Source organism: Myzus persicae, unplaced genomic scaffold, assembly GCF_001856785.1.
Source record: "Myzus persicae strain clone G006 unplaced genomic scaffold, MPER_G0061.0, whole genome shotgun sequence".
Lineage (NCBI taxonomy): Eukaryota > Metazoa > Arthropoda > Insecta > Hemiptera > Aphididae > Myzus > Myzus persicae.
Genome location: NW_019101416.1, coordinates 151364 through 178295, shown reverse-complemented (window position 1 = coordinate 178295; position 26932 = coordinate 151364). Strand labels below are relative to the sequence as shown.

The window sequence follows — 26932 nt, the reverse complement described above, 5'->3', positions numbered from 1 at the left end:
AAACTCTAATAAATTGTTGAATGATTCGTGTTCTTCTTTAGATATTGAGGATTGATTAGAAAATAAACATTCAAAACATGCATAATTAATGAACCATTAGTACACGCAAAACCAAATTTTATAAAAAAAAAAGAACAACAATTAACTACTTAACTTAATAACTTACCTTCAAACATTTTTTTGTGATCCACAAATCTTAACTCGAGTTCAGAAATAACACTATCAGTACATGGTATAAATATTGAAATTCTAAAATACCTTATCAACTAATTCAAAGTTTTCCATCATTTCAGTATTGTAATTAGCTTGGCGTTTCTGCTTATATTTGTAATTCTTTTAGTTTTTAATTTTACATCACTACATCAATAATGTTTGCCATTTCCTGAAGAAAAATGTGAGTTTATTTTATTCAAAAATGTATGATTTAATTTTAAATCGACATGTCGACTCGTTTTGATCACCATTGCACCATTCGCTACCGAGGTTATAGGTTTAATATACAACCGTGGTTGCTACCGATTCGCGTCTCTTAAGTCTCGTCGAGCTTAATAATAATCTAAAATCCCTGTTATCATGCTCAAGTAGGTACAGTAGAAGTCAGTAACTATTACTTAATATTTTAATATTTTATAAAAACAAAAAGCTATAAGAACTAGGTACCTATGAATTTTGTTTTATTGATAGGTAGGGAGTTAAAATGTATCAATTAATATTTAAACATGGCATATTGGCATAGGTGTACAATATAACATATTACGAATTACGATATAATAATACTTGTATTCAAAGAGCCTCGGAAGCGAATTTGTCCTCAGATCTGGCCCCGTTAATACGCCTCTGCTGGGTACTCTGTTAATTTTGCCTTTTCTCCTTCCAATAAATACTTTTTTTTATTCCTATTTTGTGTTAAATTATTAATTTATTGTAATAGGGTAATTTATATAAGCATAGGAGTAGGTAGACAGAAGTTACATAGTTAACCTATTCCAACAGGGCCCTGGCTCACTATGGTTGATAATATTGACGAATTAACTAATACCTTAAACTAGTACCTAATGACAATATTATAATATAATTAAAATCAAATACTAATTTTTCTTCGCCAACGACCATACCACGTTGAATACACCAGTTCTCGTCCGATCACTGAAGTTAAGCAACGTCGGGCGTAGTTAGTACTTGGATGGGTGACCGCTTGGGAACACTCCGTGCCGTTGGCGTTATTTTAAAAAATTTTTGGAAGAATTCTAGTTTAGCAACCTATCGATTTTTTGGATTTCTTTTTATAATGTATGTTTTTGCATGCTTTATAAGAATGTAAAAAAAAAGGTCGGACAAACTTCGTTTTGAAGTTATCCGTGAAAAAGGTTATGCCTCAGAGGGTAACGGCGAGTACCGATACACCCATAATCACTGCCCAAGAAAAATACAATTTGGATTTTAAATTTTCATATATCCACATTTCTTTTGTCAATGTCACCTACTTGAGGTGGTTTTGCATAATAAGTAGAGGGATATTTTCGATGGCGACGACGCCTAGGAGCGTAGCGTCGAGTGCCGATATACACGCGTAATCACTGAGCAAGGAAAATAATTTTTGATTTTACCAATGTGTATTGAGCTTTGAAATCCACACAATTTGAAAAAAAATTGAAAATATTCAATTCTGCGTATTTTTTGTAAAAAGAGTAAAAGTTTGTAAACGTTTATCACGAATAACTTCAAAACGAAGTTTGTCCGACCTTTTTTTTTACATTCTTATAAAGCATGCAAAAACATACATTATAAAAAGAAATCCAAAAAATCGATAGGTTGCTAAACTAGAATTCCTCCAAAAATTTTTTTAAAAAATGCCAACGGCACGTAGTGTTCCCAAGCGGTCACCCATCCAAGTACTAACTACGCCCGACGTTGCTTAACTTCAGTGATCGGACGAGAACTGGTGTATTCAACGTGGTATGGTCGTTGGCGAAGGAATGTTAGCATTTGATTTTAATTATATTATAATATTGTCATTAGGTACTAGTTTAAGGTATTAGTTAATTCGTCAATATTATCAACCATAGTGAGCCAGGGCCCTGTTGGAATAGGTTACCTATGTAACTTGTGTCTACCTACTCCTATGATTATATAAATTACCCTATTACAATAAATTAATAATTTAACACAAAGTAATAAAAGGAATAAAAATAAAAGTATTTATAGGAAGGGAAAAAAGTAAAATTATACAGAGTACCCAGCAGAGGCGTATCAACGGGGTCGGCTCCATGGCTCCGTTCCTTATAATGTTCCTATCGTTCTTATTGTTCCTAATGTTCCCATGTTCATGATTCATTCGGTCGGATTCCAGGTCCGAGGCGTAATTTTAAAATGTTATTATAATAATATAGAATCTATATTATAAATTGGCTGACATACCGTCTCCGCTTAGTATGGTTGTTCGTTTACAATAATATTATAACATTGAAATATTGAATTGATATTCAACTAAAATACTCCATCCATTACAATGACCCACTTGCAAAATTGATTTAAAATAATTTTTATTAAAAGCGACAACTTGTTTGGTACCTATGCAAAAAAATATATCATCGAAAAAATTTTAAATTACATCATAATTTTGTTGACATAAAATACTATTTTAAAATAGCTATTTGAAGAACTGGCCCACAGGGAAAACTCCTAAATTACAGTTGACAGAATCTACCCGTGGTTAGTAAGTAGGTACTTACCGTTGGTACCATATTATCAATATTTTGTTACTATCTACTGGCCCCTAGGTACGTTGTATACGTAACACTACACGAAAAAACGAAAAGGTATTGTCTGTCACCTGTGTGATTTTTAGAACCTCAAAATTATTGATATTGAGTATTTATATTATTTTCATAGATACATATCACGACTTACGAGTACATCTATAATTGTGGTGTGAACCGCCTTAATTCCACTGTATAATTAGCCGCGAACACCGAGTCAGTTAGCTTGAAAGACGGATACGTAGGTATCAGCTGAATATTGAAAAAAAACGTACATAGCAGAGTTATCTAGTGGAGAAATAATGCAGCGACACGGGTGGCTCTCGTTTTTCACCCGCTCGTCAAAAGTTGAAAATAACAACAACAGATGACGCTGTTGTAATCGTTAAGATCGAATCGTTGACAAATATATTTTGAGAATTGAGAAATGTTTGATGTTAACAGTTGGTTATAATCTTATAAGTTATAAACTTATAAACATAATATATTTATTAATGTTATAACTCAGATCATATAACAGTACATATTTTAAGCAAATGTATTGGAGATTTTGAACTTGTAAAAATATTTTAAAAAATCAATGAAGTTTATTGGTTTCTCGAAGGTAGTAGGTACAAACTATAATTATTGCGATTTCCGATATCACAAACACATACTACGATACACAATAGTACGAAACCTCTATAATATATAGATTGTAAAAAATTATAGGTACTAGGTAGTAGGATCGTAGATAATATGAACTGAAAAATATTACGAATAGAACAAAATGAAAAATGTCTTAAGTTTTAAAATACTTTTGTTGTGATTTCCAAGTAGCATCGGTGAGTCTAATATTTTATTAGATACAAGTTCTAGTTTTCTAATTACAAATTTAGATAAATAATCCAAATGAGTAGGTGCTCTAATAAGGCATACTCGACACTCGTGCTTATATTATGATTATCTATTTATGAATAGGTACATCAAATACTGGGTATAAATCAAAACAATCGTAAAAAATGTATGAAATTAAATTTTTTAAGTCAATTTTTTTATTGAATTTCGTTTATACTAAATGGTTGGTCAACTTGATCAAGTACGAATTCGGTCATAAAATTTCAATAATATTTTTTAGATTCTTAGCTTCAGCGTGAACTACTTAACTATGAGGAACCTTGTTTTAAAGTTTAAAATCTTTAGCTTTTCCAGTACTTTTATTTAAGAACAAAACCTGTCAAAAACAATTTAACTCGTTAAAATAAAACTATTGACAATTGATACCATTGTCGCAATTGGCGCTGGGATATAAATTATATAGACTCTTGAGGCGTTGAAGGCATTTATAATGTCGTCAGTTTCTCTTTTGATATACGCTGCACGTCGGGCGGTACAACTGAGAGGTTGTAAATTCCGCCCGAAATGAACAGGTAAAAATAAGGTCTATGGTAAATTCCGCCTGAAAAAACGTACAAGTACAAAAATGTGTTTGTAAATTTCGCCCAGCAAAATAAATATTTTTAAACTAAGCATTCCCGTCCCCGTACTGTTCGCGACGCGGCGTGTTATATAGTATTTGGAAGTCCAAATTTCGAACAAGGAACAATCGTCTCAGACGAAAATCGTCAATCATGTCATATTGTCATATCTTATCACCTTTTACTATATTATCGTGGATCTAATGATTGGAAATGTCAGATAGAAATATTATTAATTGTTTGAATCACCTGAGTTTCGTTTAGAATTATGATGTTTTTATGTTCAATATACGTTCCTGAGTCTTATACGCAGATACCTAGGTATAGTGGCAGCTCAATTTATCGAATCAGAATGTGGAAATATACTTTTGGTATTAGACGATTTTAAATTTTCATAAAGTAAATAGACCTTTTGCTTCTGGGTTAACAAGATGGCGATGTATAATTAAAACTTGCTGCAATGCTTTTGTGAAAACCTTTGGTGAAACTACAAGCATCACTGAACAAAATGTTGATCATAGCCATACTGCAAATAGGTATAAGTACAATAATATGATTGGACTATGTGTGATTGAAAAATGCATAACATTTTTGGGCGGAATTTACATGTACCCGTACAATTTTACTGTCCGATTTTCATTAAGGGGACGTGATACCTGCATGTGTTGTCTCTGTCTTACAATTGCGTAATATTGCAAATTTTACGCTCAGCAGAACACGTGTAGCTCCGTTAGTTTAAAAATTAGTGCGAATTGACCTCTTTTTATACATCTTAAAATACTTATAACTCGCGTTAAAATAAAAATATAATAAAAAGCCTATGCGATTGCCTAGATAATAATCTTACCTTTAGATTTTATAAGAGGTCAATTCACTTTAATTTTTAAATTAACGGAGCTACACGTGTTCTGTCGAGTGTACAATTTGCTATGTTACGCACTTGTAAGACGGAGACAACACATGCAGGTGCCAGGTATCACGTCCTAAGAGGGTTAAGAACCCGTAACTGTAGTCAAGACTTTTTCTGTCATCTTAGAACCGAATATCGGAATATACCATTAGTCATTACATAAGTGATAGGTATCGCATTGTAAGTACGAAATTGACAATAATTATTACGATTCATCGTCATCTAGATAACTTCCATTATGACATAATATTATTATTTATTTATCTCAAAATGTCTCCACTGCAATACCCGTATTTAATATACAGCATGCATGGTAGGAACTTGGGTATTCTATAGAGTTGGTAGGACGCGCGTTCGTAATGTCTTTCGATGATTTTCTGATTCCGTTATTCGAATTTTAATTTTATGAATAAAATCGTTATTCGATATCGTGTACTTATTTTGTAGTCAACTCTTCCATGGTTGCTATATTTTAGCTAGCGAATAGTGTTATAATAACTATAATCATTCGGTTGTGTACTTGTGTCCGTGTCAAATACAAAACGGCGTTGGACTTGTCGGAGATATTGCAAACTGCCGTGATCCGAGTAAAATGATGGATTTTTAATTGTCTGCAGTTTTTGAGATATACGACGTACTAAAACAGTACACGCGAGAGATTTAATTTAACGTCTTGCCGCATACACGCACGTCGCACATGTAGAGTATCTTTGCCTCAAATTCGTATTTAATTCTACACTATCTTCATAGTTCATTTGTTACACTCGTGTGTCGTGTCATCGTCCAGAGTTTTATAATATATCACTCAAATGAACCCCGTAGTGTATTATTATATAGTCAGAAATACAAAATATAGATATTGCTCAGTTAATAATTAAATACTTATTTGAATTACAATTATTATTATGGTAATATACCAATATAATGTATTTCTGCAATCTGCTTCCGTAAATATTCCACAGGCTATAGGGTTTGGTTACAATGTGACCTTTGACTTTATAAAGCCTATAGGATACATATAAGTATATAACTATATAATTGTATAACGTCGTATCTGTATATTATTATTTTAGTTTAAATTTTTTAAATATGATTAATGGTCTATTGAGTATTTATTATATTATATTATGATGAAAAATATATATTATAAAATGTATCATATTTATATACATAATATTTAATATATTTGTGTGCCTTTATTACACGTTATTATATTTTATATTTAAGTTATCTTAGACAGCAATAAATATTTTTATGATTTTACAAAATATCAATGGTACAATTTTAATGACACAGACAAATAAACCTATGTTAGCTATTACTGATAAGTAATAAATGACTGGATTTTTTTGTTTTATTTTGAGCATAATACTATATAGAACTATAACGTAACTAATAATTTAAAAAAGCATTTATTTTAATTAAAATAAATTATTGAGGTTGCTACAAAAAGTTCTTGGTCCATTGGCATTTGGAAATATGAATGTTTCACGAAAAATTAAATAAAAATGCCAACGGCACGTAGTGTTCCCAAGCGGTCACCCATCCAAGTACTAACTACGCCCGACGTTGCTTTACTTCAGTGATCGGACGAGAACTGGTGTATTCAACGTGGTATGGTCGTTGGCGGAAAGCCTTTTGTATTTGATTTTATTTAAATGTTGAATTTCTCAATTAATATTGGTATAAATAATAAAAATTGATTATTAAATTAAATTAATATTAAAAAATAATGTATCTATTAAATCTATTATTTCATGGATTATGGGCTGGTTATTGGTTTTAAGTTGATTGGACAAAAACATTTTAAAACAAAAATTTAAATTATGTTGATGTTAGATTGTTAGCACAGAATAAAAGTTAGATGATATTAAAATGATGTTGTTAATAACTAGTAAAGGCCTTATTGAAAAGTGGCCTAAAAATAGAAAATATCGGTTTGCCCGGTAAGAATTATTGGTACCCTGTAGGTATCAAATATAAATGGTCTACCATCAGTAAAAGACACACTCCTAATATTATAAATGTCATTGCTAATTTTATTTAAAAAAATAGTGAAATCCATAAGTAATTGCATTATTTGACATTTTAACTTATATTTTATATTTACATTTCAAAATGTTTGTGGCCTGAAATCATAAAAGATATATTTTAAATTTTGTGTTTTTATCAGTGAATATTTTGACAGATTCAATGTGTCATTGCTTTTGAGCTAGGTATTCTGTATAATGACATAGTCATTATATTAGTTTAAAAATGTATATAAAATGTTCAGTTTTTAATTCTTTAGCTATAAAAAGTTTTTATAGCTAAAGATTGAAAAATTATAACAATGTTCCTCATAAACAGTTCATATTGGTTATTTGTTGTAACCAAAAAAATACATAAACACATTATAAATTATAAATATTATTCGTGAGTACTTGAAATGTCTACATACTGTACTGTTATATTTTGTATCATACAATGATGTATCAAAAATGATACCAAATTTATTCTATTGAATGAACAAAATGAAAAATGTTGATCAATTTGACATTTAAATAAAAAAAAATACTCAAACATCTCCGCCAACGACCATACCACGTTGAATACACCAGTTCTCGTCCGATCACTGAAGTTAAGCAACGTCGGGCGTAGTTAGTACTTGGATGGGTGACCGCTTGGGAACACTACGTGCCGTTGGCATCTTTTTACTTTTTTTTGTTGAAGTTTTTGAAAAATAACGTACTAGATTGCTGAAAATAAGTTGGTAGTATTTTGTTAATATTATGGTGCCAGGACAAATGTGTTTTTTCAATAGCAATTTATATGTATACGGGATTATAATCAATTTAAAGAAATTGACAATGATATAAATTTGGTATTTTAAACGCAATTGCTTAATGTATACGAAACTTAATCGAACGCAATAATAATTGTATAAAATAATAGTCTTTGGTAATTTTAAATTAATAATAATTTATAATAAATAATTATTTACAAAAATAAATTACAAATGGGTCAAAAATAACAAAAAAAGAAAATATTACAAATAAATAAATTGAGAAGATTCAATAGATAGGTAAATTATGTATACAATATTTTTACAAGCAATGTAATGTATACAGTATACATGTATATATTATAATGTATAATCGTATGATCTGTCCGATAAGAAAAAACTTTACACGTCGAAGCAATCGAAAATAATTATTACTGTAAAAATACAAACTAGGTTACGTCTACAAAACACAGCTCGAATAGATTTTCACAAAAATTATAATATTATTATTGTAGCCTATTCGTATCACAGAAACAAACCATAAAACTAAAATAAATCGAATTTACGATGACAAACATAAAAGTTTTAAATATAATATAAGGGAGTGGTTTACGAAAACATGTTTTGATAAAAATCAGTTTTTGTGCAATGAATTACATATTATTAAAATAGACGAGCAAAAGTCTGGAGAGAAATATAAAGTTAGAAATTATTTTCATAATGATATCATTTAGTAGGTACATAATAATATAATATTTTATATTAGTAAAAATAAAATCGACCAACGACGATATCGATATTATAATAGAGGTGTACCTACGTCATGTAGAGTGTAGGAAACCCGTTTTAATCGCCGTAAATAATATGATAAGTACTTATCGTTGCCCCCCGGTGATAATATCACTCGTCGAGCAATAAAAAACTCTCCTTACAAAAAAAAACGAAAAACTTTTCGTCTAAATACGAGCCAAGTGGAGTATAATAGTCGATAAGCTATGTATTTCATGAATACGCCTTGAGAACTTTTAAATATAGACAATTTAGTTACCTATACGGCTATACCTACATGACGTATGACAAACAGCATATAATGTATTTATATTATGTTATTGAACGAGCCGGCCGGTCGCGCATTTCGGTTAATGCAGGTAATCACTGGTTTAACAGCGTGTTGGTCACCTCCGAGATGGACAACAGAGGACTGCAGTCCTGTGATTTAGCCGGGACTGAGACGGACTCGGGTACTGCGCCGGCGCCGGCATTACAGCGGTTTGGTGGTGAGCAGTGTGATTGTACAGATGATAGTAGTTGTTGTGGTGGTACGGATCGTGATGATAAGCATCGACCATGCTGCTGCTGCTGCTGCTGCTGTTGCTGGTGCTGCTGCTGTTGCTGCTGCTGTTGTTGTTGTTGCTGCTGTTGGTGGTGGAGGTGGTGGTGATGGTGGTGTTGTTGTTGTTGTTGTTGTTGTTGTTGTTGTTGTTGTTGCTGCTGTTGCTGCTGAAATCAATACAAATCGACGTGGTCATTGTCGCAATTAATGTTACGCACGAGTTTTTGGTCATCTCTCTACCGTCTGTAACTAATAACTATATTATGATATGCGATACATTATTTTACGTGCTGTATACCCATTCGATTAAATAAAAGGTACTTGAACTTAGTTTTTTTAGATAGTTTTTACACGGTTTATTATTCTGAACTTGACAAGCACGTTTTTTGTTAGTTTAAGACATACCGCTTTTTCGTTTAAACATTCGACAAAATAAGATCCAAGTTTGAGTATCGAAATCATAATTATTATAAATACAATTATGTGTACATAATATTTATGATGTACATTTAAGACTAATATTACTCTGGAAATGTCTTTGTATGAATTAGCTTAACATTTGTTGTTGTTGTTGATTTGTATTACTTTAAAGTTTAATTATATTCTGTAAACTATTATAAGCTATATCCATTTATTGGCATTGTATAAATGCATAATATTTAGTATTTACTGTTTAGTGTTCAATGATCGTATAATTGCGGTAAAGCATGATTTATGCGCAGCGCGATCGGATTAGAAAACTAAAAACAATTAATTTCTAGAAAAAGTATTGTTATTTAAAAATTAAAAACGCATGTTTGCTTACAAAATTGTTTCTGGTTTTTTCATGTTTAGAATATATAAAGAAAATGATTTGATTTTTGGATTCGATCGCATTGCGCACGTTTGTGCTCAAAAATAAAAACACTCACTGGTGGTGGTGATAAGCATAGAAGTGGTGCGGTGGAGGTGGTGGTGGTGGGTGCGCGTGCGGGGGTGTCCATACCTCAGGGCCCCCGGTCAGATGATGCTGCTGATGATGATGATGGTGGTGATGATACTGGTTTTGGTGATGGTAGTGATGGTGGTTAGCATACGCGGCTGCCGCTGCTGCGGCCGCCGCCGTCGGGCTAGGCGGTGTATCTGGCATGTCCGTTTGTAGATGCGACTTGCAAAGTTGGTCGGACGGACTTCCGGTTGGTGGCTGTTGCGGCGCGGGTGGTGACATTTTCTTCCGCTGTACGTACGGCGACGGTGGATGGCCGTTGATCTGCGGTGACGTCCTCGGATCACCACCACCGTCGCCACCGGCACTACCATTACCTACATTTCCAGTAACGCTGGCACCACCACCAGCACCACCGTTAGCACAACCAGCACCACCTCCTCCCGTTCCACTGCCATTGCCGTTAACACCGCCGCCAACGCCGCCGCCGCCGCCTCCGTTACTATTATTAATACCGTTGCCGCCGCCGCCCGGCGATTGATTGGGCGGCGACGACGACGAAGAGTCCCCAACACACGTGCCCCACATGAGTACCGTTTGCCTGGGGACGTCCGAATCAGACGATTGCATTCCGTATTCGGATTTCGAGTCTTCGATTTTCAGACCATTCGGCACCGGTGGCGAGGAGCTCTTCGTGCGGAACTGAACGTCGCACAATGGCACCAGGTACGGTAGACCGGCGGCGGCGGCCGTGGAGGTGTCCATATGACATTTTCCTATGTTGTCTTCGCCGCTCTGTTGTTGCTGTTGCTGCTGTTGCTGTTGGTGGTGGTGGTGATGGTGGTGTAGGTGCTGCTGCTGTTGTTGGTGATGATCCATCGACACTACTGGTGGCGATCCGTACAGCTTGTCGCCGCATTCTCTGCCACCGACAGTCGCCGTCGTTACTGTGGTCAGTTGATCGTATGTGGGCAGACCACACTGCACTGGTCCCCTGGGACTTATGTCCAAAAACCCATTGCCCATGTATGGTGTAGTGGCCGGTGTGTGGTATTCAGTGTAATAGTTGCCCAAAGGCCTACAAAATTAAATAACGTATGTTGTACAATAATGAGGAATAAGAATGCTTAATAAAATTCACTAAGCATGTTCAGCCCCTTTTATCCTTTGATACTAAATTAATTCGAATTCTGATTGTTTTAAGTTATAAGTATACTTAAGTAGTATATTTTTAAAAGCTTGTAAATTTTGTTGTGCAATTTAATGAGTGGTCCGTCACAATACAAATGTACTTTTTTCTAGTGAGAACCCTTCGTTTCTACTATTGATTTAGTTATGACTATAAGTAAATTAATTTTGGTGTGCCTAAATTAAGTTTAGAATGAATAGCTTTTGAATTATTAAAGTTTGTGTATTAAGGGTAATAGTCCTGAATAATGATTTTACGTAGAATATAAAATATATTTAATATATAGTCAAGTTCTTATTACACTTAAGACATTTTTACAAATTACAAAATGTTAATAAACTATTATTAATTACTCAAGTTTTTAAACTATAGACCCTATATCTTTCAAACCTATTATCATCGACATAATATTATCTTTTAGTAGGTACACAAAGTTAATTAACTCTGTAAAAACTATTCGTTCAAATTTTTATTTAAATTCTCAAATATTTTAAATAAAAATTTTCTCATAAACGGTAAAAATGATTTTATTTTTTGAAAAACTATTCTAATCCTTAAATTATACAAGAATAGGTATAAGTATTAAAAAACATGGAGCTTTAAGGTGTATTATAACATTTAAAAATCAGAATTTGAATAAAATTATTAATGTATAAAGAGAGGAGGGAGTGAGCGTGCTTTAGCGAATTACCTTGTACCTATAGATAATATTCCTACTATATAGGTTTATCGTATACATCTCGACATAACTGTAAAGTTCGTTTTACAATGCTATATAGGTAAAGGTATGGTTTAAATTAATAGATAAATGAAATAATTTATACACAATGTATGGTATACAATTTTTTTTTTTTAGAAACTCAATTATTACTAAACATTATATTTTACCTATACTGGAACAGGTTGTCAGTGGCCGTCAGGTACGGTATTCGAGTATCGTAGAGGGTCTGATGGAAATTCGTCTGGTGGTATCCACCGTTATCAGCGACTACTGCCCCGTTGTACGGTCCGGCCGAGTACAGCGCCGCCGTGTTTAGGTTTGTGTAAAGGACGTCCGCGGTCGGCGGCGGGGCGGTGGGCACCGAAGGCGCCTGGACAGCCGTCGGATAATCGACGGCCACGGTGGCGGCCACCGTCGGTGCCGGTGTCGCGGTGCTCGCTGACAGTTTCCGCTTCGTCCGGCACGTTGACAGAAAGTCGCGTAGGTGCGTTTTGTACCGGCGTCTAGGCTGCGACGGTTGCGTTTGACCGGCCGACCCGGTTGTGCCGGCACCGGCGGTGGACGCCGCGGTGGTGGACGTCGTCAACGTGCCGGACAGTTGTTCCGAGTCGCTGAAGTAGCTATTCGTCAGTCCCGCGTCCAAGTAACTGACCTTGAAGTCCATGGTCCGCTTGCCCAACAGATCGCGGCCTTCTTCTTCCCTGTATACGGGGGACCAGAAAAATCGATGCTGTATTATAATATACACTGTTGGTCCGCTGTTCAATATAGGCGTGGCGTCCGTGACTTATGGGGTTCACGCCTATACTCTGTTCAGTGAGAGAAAACATGCGACGAACCGAAGAAAATCGGTTCTTCTGCTCATCCCCTCACGTTTCACGCTGCCGTAGGGGAATCCGTTTCGATGGCAGGGTGATGCAGGGGGATGTGCAAAATCGGTGTGTCCTCTTGCTGGTCAGAGGATACATCCTTATTATTAGTTCAGGCATAGATACTTACATTAAAGGTCTGTGCGTGCCAATCACAAAGTCAGGTTTCGAGTTTTTATAAACCAGTCTGGAACTAGTCTGTAGCCATTGCCACGTGCCCGGTTTGGTCTGCACCCTATAGGCAATCATTCCTGATGCTCCAGTCTTCAACACTAAAAAAAAAAAACGATGGACAAGTTTTTATAAATAAACATCTAAAGTTAATGCAATTATTATACCAGCTTTTTAAATGTATATTTTTTTTTAAAAAGATTTAACTCTTTTAAATTTGTATATTCGACTGTAATGAATATAAAAATGTAACCCAACATTTAATCGGGCCTGGGAATTTTATTTTTGATAGTACTATGTAGGTAGCATAATAGCGCGATTCTGTGATAAACTTATAATCTTTATAATTAAATATTCATTATGAATTTGAATATTTATTTTTGAACCTATAGGATAAGATAAGTTAATATGTTAATTATACCACCAGTGTAAAAAATAGTTACCTAACTGTGTGTAACCAAACAAACTAACCTAACCTATACATGTAACAATTTTTTTAGGAAGCTTCTATTAAGTTATCAGATAATTTTAAAGCATTTAATTTCTGAAAAACTGACATAATATTACTGTTGTTGGTATTTTTATTATTATTTTTAAATACTTTGATGTATATTTAATAGTAACTAATACCTACGTATTACCTACATTATTACATTCAAAGTTTACTTAAAGGTAAGGAAATGGCAAGCGATACATATCCCGCTTATAGATCTGACATTGATTCTACAATATTATAAAAGTAAATTTAATATAACGGGCCAGAAAAAACATGTTAATCACTTAACATATTTGTTGATAACTTATTTAAACATAAAATCGTGTAAGTTAAAAGTAATAATAGTATAATAAAAATGACGAATCGCGAATGCTACATACTATACCCATCAATATATATCATAAAATATATTTGTTATAAATTATAATAAGGCAACTGGACTGAGATTACATTTTTATTACCTACGCGAGAACTATAGTGTACCTACCTATAATAATTATAAGCTAAGATTGTGGGTGATTATGTGAGATACAGTATGATATTATAAGAAGTATTGATGTACATAATATATATAATATAAAAACACTTACGTTCTTGATGGGCGCTCGCCACGTACGCTAAATCATCATAATGGACTAAGTCGTATCCTCCCATATTAGCGAGTTCGGAATCGCAGTAACCTAATAATAACTTGCCTCTGAAAAAAAATTGCATGTTCAATTGTGTGTTTATGATTAATTATATACTGTGGTATTACGAAATTCTATTATCTCACAATGTATTAGTGTTTTTAAACTTTAAACAATTATAAAAAAGTCATGACAATGTTTTTTTGATATTTTTTAACTGCTAAGTTTTCAAACTTTTCAGAATGAAATCCAAAATAGAAATCGAATAAAAAATGGGAAATGTAGAAAATTTAAAATTTCTGTAAGTGGAGATCAAAAGTGCCAAAAATTATAGTAGGTATGTTACAAAATACTAATGTAGTTATTTAGTAAAAATGTTAATTCTTCAGAATTTTTTTTTATTATTTTTAATAAACAATACCCTCGGCGATATTTGCCACTAGGAAAATAGTTGTTTTACAAATCTTTTGAATTATTTTAGTTTAATTAGGTACATAATACTATCAACATTTTTGGATAACAACAAAAATACAAAATCGATTTTTAAGATCTATGATATGTAGTTTTGCCTAAACATTTCTTTTTTTCAGCTTTAAGATTTTAAAAGGAGTGTAATTTTTTGCTTCTGTTATTTTGCGTATTACAGCAAATAAAATGTTTCAATCACACGGAGCTGCTCCGCTTATAATCTAAAATGCACCTATATAATATGTCTAAATTGTCAATCATAAAACTAAAGAACTCACTAAATGGCAACAATAAAATATAGTTAAAATAACTTTGTTTCTTAATTTTCATAACTCTGAATTATGTTATCAAATATTTTCAAAACGATAATGAATGTTAACAGCCGTTAAAACAATCTATGTATAGGTAATAGAATATTGAAATAATATTATGTCCGTTTGATACTAAATAATTATTTAAATTATGCAAATAATTTGTGGCTTTGAAATTGAATTGAATAATGTATAATATAACATATCAGAATAAGTATATCTGCATGACTGCATACAACAAATACACAAAATAAAATAATGAGGTATGAAATAATTTGAATTTTTAAATATTTAAATTAAATTTACCTACCTATGTCAAAATTAAACAATAGAAAATTAATATAGATAACACAAACCTTTGGTCCATAGACACTAGGCTGAGATCTAGCTTATGTTTACTCTTAAACATGACTTCCTTGTGCGGTATTTCAAGTAAAGACGGCGGGCCGAAGGGCGTGCATAGCGCGAAAAGGCCCAATGGTGGTGGTTCGTCTGACTTGCGGTTTTGGCCATGAATTACTTTGATCCGTCCGCGGACGTCCAGTCTCTATCCACAAAACAAAAAAAATAGTCGCATTTATTATTATCGTATTATTGCACAAATGAGGAAGACACGAACAAATTGGGCTGCACATAATTACAGTAATTGTATTAATATGTTATATTATAATATAATATTAAATGTTATTCATTATTATTATTGTCGTTGTTGTAATTTTATTTTACCAAAAAACCGGAAGTGTTGTCCAACAGACACCGGAAACGGATGGTGAAACTACGCTGCAACAGACGGCCGTTATCCGGGTGCAAGGCCTCGTGCAATGTGATGGACGGAGACGGCGACCCCGGTTCCGTGGGTATGGCCGAATTCCACATGAGCTGTCTCTGCAACTCTTCTCGGTCCTCAGAATGCACTAGTTCGTAGACTGACTGGTGAACGATGTCGGACTGTGAAATCAAACCAGACAATATAGCTTTATAATAGCATTATGATAAGAACATATACATAATATACGACGACGACGACGACGACAACAATAACAAGGCAATCTTGAAAAAGAGCGCCGACGTCTAAACTATCACTTTAAAATCGAATTATAAATGCCATTATTGACGCATTTGAAGTAATTGTGAATAAAACCATTGAACAAAAGTAAAAAATTTCATTAACTAAATTTTTGTATTTTTATACTCTTGACTTTTTTTTTTAGTAAAAACCAGAGTAAATAAACACTTAAATATACAATTATTTTTTTGTATTTCATAGACAATTCCATTGCTTATTCATCATTATAGTATAGACAGCACTATACGGAGTTGGTTGTTTAACCATATTATATTATTGTGGTTGAAGAATCAGACTTTAAAACATATGGGTAATTGATATTTTTACACACATAATGTACCACAAGGTACGGCATTAAATTTGTAGTAAATAAATGGAGACTGCTTTTTTGGTGACGAGTTTATGATTATTTCCTGTTAACTATAAGTTTTTATTTAAAAAAAATGTTAATAGTTCATAGATTTTTTGGGGGAGGTTTTGTTTTTTATTTATCGCGCATTAATTATTATGCGGTAGGTTAGTAGAATAGGTTTTTAACACGGCCGTCATGCATATTCATTTTAATTCATATACATATTCATATTTGTGTAGGCTCACTTAAGTTATAAAAATAATAACTAATAAAAATGATATTTTGTACCTTTATGTATTTATACCAAAAAGTAGAAAGTATTACAATTGGAACTGTGAGTATTAATAATTACCGGGATAATATTCAAATGCGCACACTGTTACAGGAAACATGGTTCACTAACCACGCTATGTTCTCTAATATTTCCCTTTGGTTACTCCCACCTCTTATTTATATCGAGGAAAAATAAGATATAGATCTGTGAATAACTTCCAAAATTTTTATTAGGTTTTAGCATAATTAAAAATCAATGACAATATTCAAAAAAATATTGATATGTGTTCAATTATATTTTTTTTTATAATTGTAAGTTAATTTCAATTTAAATATTTGTAACTTGTAGAAAAGTGGATCAACAGTTTTTGAAAATGCAATCAAATGTCTATATTTTCGTTAACTAGTTTATAACACGAACATTGATATTATTATTCAAACACGTTTCATTTAATCTATTTTACTATGTTAGCTAGTATGTGATTAATAATCTACAACTTCTTTCATTTTTGTTTATACAATTTCTATATTTTTTTTTGGAGAAATATTATTTAATAATAGCTCACATTATTTTTATAACTGAATTATCATTGCAATAAAAAAAAATATTAGGTGTACAATATTGTTATGCTTGACTAGAATATTATAACCAGCATAAATAGGATAAACCGAGTAATTACCTTGTTGGACGTTAGCGTATTTAATGCATATAATGCAACCTTATTATGGTTTATTCAAATTTTGAATTGATAGTTCTATTATTGTTTTGATTAAATAAAATGAATTCTATTGTGAAGGGTTCTATCAAAAGGTGGTCTGTTCAAAATTATTGTTGTTATAGATTATAATAGTGTATTATATACCTTAAACATTATAAAGTTATTATATTTATTTATTGTGTTGACAAAAATAAATACATTGTAAGTTTATCTCATAATAAAAATAATTGGCAGTTAAAGAATAATCAAAGTGAAGCTTAAGACATTAGAATTGTTTTTATTCATTGAAAAGGTCGTTTAAAAATAAATAAATACTTTGATGACTATTATTTATTTCAAGGGTCGTAAAAACTGGTAGCAAGCTCATTTTTTATAAAAGTAACTAATCATGTTACAAAAAATTAAGATTTAAAATTAATTAATTTAAAAAAAATGCTATAGGTACCTAAATAAATGACAAATATTACAAAATATTATTGTTCACCTTAACACGAATGTTTTTAAAGCTTTATTCAATATTTCTTACCAATGTGGTGTAGTTTGGCTGTTAGATGTCTAAGACATGAAATAATGGATCATCGTTTACTGTAGTATATTACGTACTTAAACTTTATTATTTATCTAATTCAACCTTTAAAAGGGACGGAATTCGACGTTTTCTTATGTAAATAATTCTCACCGTCAGACTTTAATCGCCTTGTAACAAATATATCTGATATCAGTATAAAAATATTTTACTTTTTATAGCTATATATTATACAATAACTAATTTAAATATTCTACAACCGGCTAACGTAATCTTTAAATCGGCTCAATCGACAGTGATTATTAGGAAACTTGGTGCGTCAGTTGTCGTGTAAATGATAGTGAGTTGGCCTATTTATTATTATTTAAAAATAATTTTGTGAAGTTGAAAATATCTATTTTATTGTTATTTTATACTTATGTAAATGTCTGCAAATATATAACCATAGTCCGTAACATAATATCGACGAACGTTTGACTTCCTGTTATAATCCATCCAAATCAGAAGGGAATGTATTTAAAGACAATATAAATTATAAATTATTGTGTATGATAATAATTTGTTTCATTAAAGATGTTTATTATTGTTGTTAGGTAATAATATTATTTCCTGATATTTATGTCCAATATTTGTGTCTTTTATAAATGACCATTAGTAGATTTGAAAAGTCGTAATTTTAAAATTTCAACTGACACAAATACATTTAGCTTATAATATACATTTTATTGTATATACCTGAGGGTCTCTTGTTTGACGAAAGTTATGCTTTAATAATATTGCTTTGTATACAAATGTTGTCTACATATGTGGTATAAATGTTCAATTAATTTGTCAGTTAAAAATTAGTACCATAATAAAACATAATTAAAATAACAATAACAATGAAAGTGTCTTTTATACACATAGCCACATACGAGTAGGTATATATTGAAATAATATATGGTATGATATATGCGTATATAAATGTATATGTATAGGTAGGAATTATTTTTTTTTGTTAGAATACATCTGCATGACCCATTATATTGTACCCACGTGTATACGGAGTACAGATGCAGCTGTTGAAATGTTACTATAATATTATGTAGGTACCTATTACTACTTTCAATTTTCATTACACATGTTTATACCAACATTTTTAATAAATCTATCGATGATCGGCTTTTAATGTATTTTCACTATAATATGGTTGAAATTAAGAGTTGATTAAAATCAAACAGATATTAAACTTAACACAATTATATTAATAGATGAAACATAGGTACGTTTTTCAAAATTAACAGAAACATAGACTTAATATACATTATATATATGTATATATTTAAAAAGTCCAATAAGTTTAAGTTACCTGGTGGAAGCCAAGGTAATTTTCTATGGTATGTGTAGCAAAGAAAACTTCCCCGTCACAAGTGAGCATCACCAAAAATCCGTTTAATGCCTGTATGAAATAATAATTAGAATTTATATTAGAATCTTTTTGTATTGTCACGATTAAATTTCGTATTTAATTATTCACTTGTAGGAACATATCTCCGTCCAAGTACAAATGATGTGGCTCCGGGCACGTCCTGGAACGCTGGTACTGGGAGCTGGTAACATTGGCTTGTTCTTCTTTGGACTTGTGCATAGTAACTGTAAAGAAAAAAATAAAACATTATAATGCTATTAATCACACCATGAGTAGCAGAAATTATGTCAGTCATCCGTATAACGACTACCTATTATTTTAGTAAGTACACCCTCGTGTGATGATTCAATTTGAAACTGATATTTATCTATACTCCAACGCTTACACATGCACGCGTGGTATCATTAGCTATAGAATATGTCGTTGCTATAACATTTTATTCGAAATTTAAATAAGTCCTGCATAAATACAACATTTTTATTTCGTTCAGTACCTATATACTACACATATACATACACATAAAGATTAGACTACGTGCAGGTTAAGCTGGTTCGATCTTCAATGTAACACCATAGAACTTCATATCGTAACTTTATATCACGAATTACACAAAATGTTAATTGAAACCATTATAAAATGTTATTTGGCGAATTGCCCAATATACATATTTATCGAGATTTATTTTGTATAAATAATACGAACGTATAGAATACAAATTTAAAACCGGTATTCACAACATAAACATTTTAATCAGATTTTCTATGATTTCCTTGCTGTTTAACCCTAATAAAATCGAAACGAGTATAAATCTATTCTTTGTCATGTGTTTTAAGTTAACTGCTATAGTAATACTAGTCGATAATTTGCATACCAATGTCAAAATTATCCAGATTACTCGAGGCATGACGTTATAAAATAGCCAGGAACATTATTCCGTTTGTGCATTTTATGTATTCGTTATTGTTTTTTTTTTTTTTAGGTAATAGGTACTCTGATTTAAATCATTCAAGTTACTAAACATTATAGCCAACAATTAAAAATCGTAACAATCTCGCCTGGTAGAATGGTTCACAAAAACTTTAAATTTTATGAGTGTTAATATATTTATGTTCTATACCACATCTACATGACTAAATTGTGCCTACTATAGTAAGTAATAATATAGAATTTTGAAATTTCTTATCGTACCTCCAACATTTTTCAAATCGGTAAATTTTTTATTTTTACTATACCTATTTATTATCCAGGTTACATTATCGATTGAAAAATATTAACATGTGTTAGAGGTTTTAACTTGTAACTTATGTAAAACTAAAAATATCGTTTGAAGATCTGCGTTGGAAAGACAGTAACTATTTTTAGTGTTTTTTTTTTTTAGATATGAGGTTTCTTTCGAAAGCCATTAAATAAAATATTATTGAATTTGAGTGAAATAATAAAACTATTTTCGTATGTAGATATTTTAGTATGTTAAGTGTCTTTATTCGAGGCATTAGAAATGTTTGATTTTATTTTTTTTTAGCTGTAAAATCATTAGAATTAGGCGTGGGAATATGTAAATTTTTTTTTGGTTTTTATGAAAAATAAATAATAAGTGATCTATTGCATTTTTTTTTCTCTTCGTTGGAGCGCCATGTTCGTTAAAAAAAGAACCCTGAAAAAAGCAAATCGCGCGGTGTGTGCTTTGCGCAATAAATCCATATAGTAAATAAATAACGAAAAGACAAATAAATAAATAATGATAAAAATTATCGGCCGCCCGCTGGTGATGGCTTATTTACATCCCAAACAAATCGTAACCCATCGGCGCCCCACCTTAAAACGACAACTAACGAGCCTAGTTTATTACCTCTAACTCTTCGGTCTGTATGCATACCCTTTTCATCCTGTTCCCCATCTCCCTCTCACTTACTCTCTTCTACACATTTGCTTGTCCTTTTTATCCCGACGGTCTTTCAGTGGTTTTGCTTTAATTAACCGGACGAAAATTATTTATTATTGTGTACACAGCGGTCTTTGCCTGGATGGTATGAATGTTTTATTATTTATGAATTATCAGTTGTACGTATATATTATATTATATACACATAAAAAATAAATTATAAAAAAAAACCATGATTCTGTATGTAATAAAAACCGGATTCATAAACTTTGCCCGTGACGTACGATTTTTATAAAACTTATACCGAAGTAACTACCTATATACTCCTTACGTGTACGAACATTATACCTACGCCGATGGAGTTTTTCAGGGAAACTTTAGCGTGCGTAATGTGGGGGGGAGGGTAGGGGCGGTGGCGATGGAATTGCTTTTCTCACCGTGAGACCTGCAACCCGTTTGTAAAGTGACATAAATAGATCACATGTCAGATTTTTGAAATAAAAAAATAAAATTTGTGAGAAAAACTATCCCACCGCTATTGCAACCGCCAGGCGACGCACGTGCGACGGCGTACTCGGCTTTCACATGTTTCATCCTGCGCCGCATTTTCGCAGGTATATATAGTTATACACAGTACGCATACACATTGTATCATTGGCTGCATATGTGGGTGTTGGAGAATTGATGTCGGTAGGTGGTAGTGGTGGAAGTGAAAGGAGGGTTATCACAAGGGGAGGGTGCCAGCGTCGAAAAACCGTTCGTCGCACGCGATCCCACCGCGGCCGTTTATATGTAATCCAGTTACCATGGGCACCTGGCGTCAAAACAAATCATCCCCTATCCACCACAACCACCCCTTCGGTCACAAATAAACGATTTGTGTCTCCCTCGTTCCACTCTCCCTCCACTGCCGATCATTTCTTTGGATTGCTGCCGCCACCAGGTAGTACCTACCTGCCTGCCTACATTTATATATATATATAATATAATACGCATATATTATACATAATATATTATAGTTTATACGTATTACGTATACACATATCAGTACGCGTGCTCGAAAAATAATATTTCGGCGAAATACCATATAAACTGGATTTCGTCCCCCCTGCAGCCATTGCCGCCGCCGGATATGAAGTCCCAGATACATCAAGGGTGAAGACGTATTATGTTGTAAAAAATTATCGTGGTCATTTTGAACATGACGTTATCCAGCTGCGATCACGGCGTGTTTATTGTAATAAAAATAATATCATATATCTTTTTATGACTTTCGAGATGTTTTATTTCCCTCCGCGGTGCATTACCCCGCAACGCCACACGCGTCCTATTCTTTCTACAATATCGACGTGTGGGAACTGTGTTGTGAATTATGTAGTATATAATGAAATTTAGTATATGTTTATATATTATATTATATATACGTATGTTTTATACTATGTGTGTATATATATTTAGCCCACACGAACACATTATTTAAATGCCAAATGAGAGTAAAATTGTACCGACGTCTGTGGAATTTGCACCGGTCACCACTCATCGTTTTTTCCATATTAAATTGTTAATCGCGGTGTTAAATAGGTATAATGTTTTACACATTACACTTATGTCTTGTAGAAATAAATGTTCATGCATTGAATCTATCACCAATTGTGCCCGTTCATACATATACAATTCAATTACTATTATTATCTTCGATTTAAAATAGCGTTTTAATTTTATTTTCTCTGAGTGTTTTTATACGATTAAAAGATAACTTACAAGTATATCGTTCAAATTTTAAATTACAAATTCAATCGACCAATCGAATGCTTTAACGCACGAGTAAACTAAACCATAAACATTTTAGACATATAATTTAGTTTTATTTTATTACAAATAATATTTTTAAAACATTTTGAAACTACAAGATTTACAGCTTATAGAAGTATATTTTATTTATAGTGTACCTACCTATACGAGAGGATTAATCTTTGATTTTACAATAATATTTTTCTTTATTTCCAAAAATACATTTTATTGCTTTTAAAGACGTATACGCTAAGTTAAAACATCTATCAAAATAAAATGTGTGTATAATATACCTAATTAAAACATAATTACATAATAAAATATAAAGTGAAGTATTTTAAATACAACACTTATATTTAAGTATAGGTACCTATAGTAAGTGCAAACATGAAACATTTAAATAATTATTAGATTCTAAATATTATACATTTTTTTTTATTTTTACTATCCGGGTATTAATATGGTTCTAAATTATCAGCTAACTAAAACATTTAGTAAATTGGTTAAGGATATTTTTAGGATGTTAGTTGCATTAATTAATGTACCGTGGTGTCTATTGTCCATGAACGCACTAAATTCATGCATCTATTTTGTATAATTTATGTATTTATTCACTTAACATAATTGCAGAATAAATACACAATAATAAGCAAATGTACTTATATAATAATAAATTGTTAGATAATTTTATCAATAATTTTAATAATTCGTTTAAAATGTTTTATTTAATCCTAAATTAATTATAATTCACATATTATTGTCAAAATATATGTAAAAGTGTTTTTATAAATATATTTTACAAAGAGTATTCACAATCATCAGCCCATATGATAAAGCGTTGTTAAATGATTGAGTATTTTATAATTTAGGTACACATTATTTAAAAAATCTAAAATGTACAAGTTTAGTTGTATTATCCTTGGAGAAATAAAATTGTAAATTTTATAAAAATACAGTATCTAATTCATTAGATTACCAAATTAAATACGTCTATGTGAATTCCTCGCAGCCTAGATAGGTATAGTAAGAATATAAAAATAACAATTTATTGCTTTTACTTATTTCATATAACTGTATTATGGTATTTTACAGAACACAATATTATTTTTACTTTAAGTGTAATCTAGAGGAATATACAATTAGGAAGACCGTAGGTATAGTTCAAAACAAAACTGACAGCTGCCGTTCTATAAAATGTTTTAAGTGCAACGTAGAATATTTAATGTGATCTTAGCTCAATACTTATGCATAATCATATGGATCAATGAAAATTGTCAGCTATCCAAAATATTACTTTTATATGATAATTAAAATAATGAAATATATAGAAACGCTAGGTATTACTATTGCGTTTAAGAGTCGTTTATTTAAATAAAACGAATATTGACAAGCAACAAATTAAAATAATAATTTAATTTTTTTGAAAAAATAATAGCTTTCCGTACAATATGTGTGGATATTATAAATATACATAAAAAATATTACTCGAGAACATCACTAAATAAACATGTACAAATGCCGAACGAAATCAATGACTTATGAGACCACATAGAGTTTTAGACGACCATAAAATATAATGTAAAGTAGCTGCTGTGGTAGAATAATCGTATGTATATTTGATCAGTTGCTAGTGTTTTATTCTCGTTACAGCAGAATGCAAGACGTGATACATTACGTGATAATAGTATAGACATGTGTAATTTATAGCCTCGTGTGCATTACTGGAATTTTAGTAAACTGGAGTTACACCTCACACTGCAGCGGTGCGGTGAACTGTTAATATAATACTATATTGACTATTTTTATTCTATTTTCTTGGCGTATATTTTACGATAAAATACATTAATCATAGAGCGTTTAAAATTACCCATTGACATCGCGAATAAGTCCGATTTTGGAATGGAAACCAGAACATTCCCATGTTTTTGTACGGTTTCTGTTAAGTTGTTTTTTTGTCGTGCATAACATGACCGCAAAATAATTTGGTTAGTCCGAAACACAGCTAATACTATATATCTCCTATATGACTATATGTTTACATATACATTAATACGTACGAAAACCTTTAAGTTATATTGTTGACAACTAATTTGCGAAATCAATACAGAAATTGATACTCCAAAATATACATCTAGAATATTCGAATTATAATTAAATCTTTGTAGTTTCTACCTTCGGTTATATTATAATAAGATGGTGTTATGTATAGTAGGCACCGACTATAATAGCTTATTTTACGTATGTAGCCCAAAATTATATACGAGTAGGTAGAAGGTACGTAAAATATAAAGTATCGAGGTATTTATTATTATCGTCGCAGTAGACTATTAATTTAACGACAACGATGCGATGCGCATTTAATCTCTATCGCACCAACATTCTAATGTTCTATCTTTTCGAAGATATTTTTTAAAACTATTTTATCAGTTCAATATAATGTCAAAATGGCAAACAGTTTTACGCCATATTTAAATTATTTAAATTTAATATTATATATTTATTTTTCCTTACTTGACGTTTCTCTTAGTGCAAATTAATCATGACGTAAAATGGTTTTTTGGGATTTTGAATTTTCATGAATATGAATATTATTAATTATATGATATTATAAATTTACTACATTTTTTTGCCAATGCATTTAAAATTTTTTTCATGCATATCTTACAACTTTTTCGAGTATAATTACATGTATATTTTTCTTGTTTTTAGCTTTTGTAACTTCCAAGCCATACTCATAATACATTTTGATGCCATATAATAGGTACCATATACAGTAAGTTGCAGTTGCAGTTATTGTTATAATACGTTGTTCGACTTACATAATAGATCCTCTAACGAAAAAAAAAAACAATTACAATTTAAAGTAATTAATTTCCAACTAGTTCGGGAAAGAAGGCGTATACCGAGAGGTGGGGGCGATGACATCATCGTGGGGAAGGTAAAAGGGGGTGAGGGAGGGGGTGCCTGCCACCAAAACATCTGGTCGTTTGATTTATATCTGTCATTAGGACATTATACCTATACGGTTTAGGTGTAATTACCAGCGGCCCGCTATCATGTCCCAAACGGTCACACGTCAGCTGCTGCTACAGCAGCAGGGCCAGTCTATGCCGCTGTCGTCTCTCTCTTTCCTTTTTTTTCTGCTGTCCGTTCAACTGTATAATAATAATTAATACGTATACATACACGCGTAAGGTATTATTATTATTTTACGAGTATGCATACGTATACTTGCGTAAAATGTATATACAATAAAACACGGGCCGCACACCGACCGGTTTCCTGTGGGCATAACTCACAGTAGCGTTTCTGCACCTAGTCGACGACGCTGTAATGTAAATGAATCTCGACCATTCGGATCAGGTACTACTTTGTTTTGGCGTACCCGAGGGGGTCGCTTTTGCATGGTTAAGAAAAAAAAAGAACTTTTCAAAATATGTAATTTTACTTATTATATTATTATTCATTGTTTTTTAATGTCGTACATGTTACGCGACAGCCATAAAATATTGTGTCCCAAGTGAATAAAAAACCATAAACTAACTTGTTCTATTATTATTATTATTATTATAGCACTGAAAGTTTATACAAAGTTGGTACGAAATTATTTTAATTTTTTATGAATATTCTTATATTTTAATTAGCATTATTCCCCTGAATAAACGACCCTTTCGATAGTCACGGTCCAAAAACTTTTATTAGGGCGCCCTCGCACATGCCTTAAAAATTACACACCATATTATAATAATTGACAGGGTCAGCTTGCGAGAATAATTGCCAGCCACTGTCAGGTACCGACCATATACCTAATTTACCTATAAACAGAGTATGTGTTGGCAATATTATAAAAAAGTTATACAGTGTTTTGAATAAGTTTTGATTTGTGCATACATAAATTTATCAGACATTAAAG

At 31.8% G+C, this 26932-nt stretch overlaps 1 protein-coding gene across 6 annotated transcripts in view; it reads right to left on the bottom strand.

Annotated features, from left to right (window-relative positions):
- Window positions 1–8302: 8302 nt before the first annotated feature.
- Window positions 8303–26932, bottom strand: part of LOC111029000 (aryl hydrocarbon receptor protein 1) — a 54886-nt gene continuing 36256 nt past the window's right edge. For 5 of the 6 annotated variants that reach the window (XM_022307807.1, XM_022307811.1, XM_022307808.1 and 2 more), the window contains exons 4-12: window positions 19455–19570; window positions 19287–19376; window positions 15729–15950; window positions 15359–15549; window positions 14185–14291; window positions 13058–13199; window positions 12226–12759; window positions 10135–11226; window positions 8303–9390 (exon numbers count right to left, since the gene is read on the bottom strand). In XM_022307807.1, coding sequence (XP_022163499.1) covers window positions 9066–9390; window positions 10135–11226; window positions 12226–12759; window positions 13058–13199; window positions 14185–14291; window positions 15359–15549; window positions 15729–15950; window positions 19287–19376; window positions 19455–19570 — 2819 coding nt within the window. In that variant the 3' untranslated portion in view covers window positions 8303–9065. The remainder of the gene's footprint in view (window positions 9391–10134; window positions 11227–12225; window positions 12760–13057; window positions 13200–14184; window positions 14292–15358; window positions 15550–15728; window positions 15951–19286; window positions 19377–19454; window positions 19571–26932) is intronic. The other variant, XM_022307813.1, reaches the window with a different exon arrangement.